This window comes from Acanthamoeba castellanii (assembly GCF_000313135.1).
Source record: "Acanthamoeba castellanii str. Neff unplaced genomic scaffold scf7180000084769, whole genome shotgun sequence".
Lineage (NCBI taxonomy): Eukaryota > Discosea > Longamoebia > Acanthamoebidae > Acanthamoeba > Acanthamoeba castellanii.
Genome location: NW_004457268.1, coordinates 599334 through 599979, shown reverse-complemented (window position 1 = coordinate 599979; position 646 = coordinate 599334). Strand labels below are relative to the sequence as shown.

At 63.8% G+C, this 646-nt stretch overlaps 1 protein-coding gene across 1 annotated transcript in view; it reads left to right on the top strand.

The window, feature by feature from the left end:
• The window catches only part of ACA1_261090 (uncharacterized protein), a gene marked incomplete at both ends in the record, with an annotated part of 4463 nt that overhangs the window by 2537 nt on the left and 1280 nt on the right, over nucleotides 1–646 (top strand). The window contains one exon of the mRNA XM_004333666.1: nucleotides 71–596. Coding sequence (XP_004333714.1) covers nucleotides 71–596 — 526 coding nt within the window. The remainder of the gene's footprint in view (nucleotides 1–70; nucleotides 597–646) is intronic.

The window sequence follows — 646 nt, the reverse complement described above, 5'->3', positions numbered from 1 at the left end:
TTCTCTGGTACTTATCATATTATGCGGCGGATGATGAGTTATGTGTGCGACCCTGCGCACGGCTGACCAGTCTCTTTGCAGAGCGATCGGGATTCGGCGGTGGCGCGTATTTGGCCGATAGCGACTCCAGCCCCAGCACGGCCCGCAAGGGGTCGCCGCAGGGCGAGGAATCGCAATCGCCGTGGTCGTCGCCACTCCCCAAATCCTTCGCGCCGGCTTCGCCCTCGGCGAGGAGGCAGGCCGCCGTCCGACAGCCGCAACTCGACAACTACGTCGAAGACAGCATCATGAACGACAACTCGCCTGCGTCGCTCCTGCCACCGCCGTCGTCCTTCACGTCGATCTCACCCTCGTCGTCGCCCGCACGGTCTACCGGATTCCGAGACAACCAGTTTTCGTCATCGCCGTCGCCGTCCCCCTACTCCGACGTGTTCGAATACCAGCGGCAGAATGGCCCCCAGCAGCAGCGTGAGCGCGGCGGGAGCAGCGGAGGAGGCACCAGGCCCGTGCCCATCGTGCAGACCACCTTCCACGGCCCCACAACCAGCCAATCCCCGCAAGAGTCCTGCTTTTACCTCGACGGCGCCTCGGTCAAGGTGACTATGACTTTGCCCGCACACTCGCACCTGCTGCGCATTTGACCGAG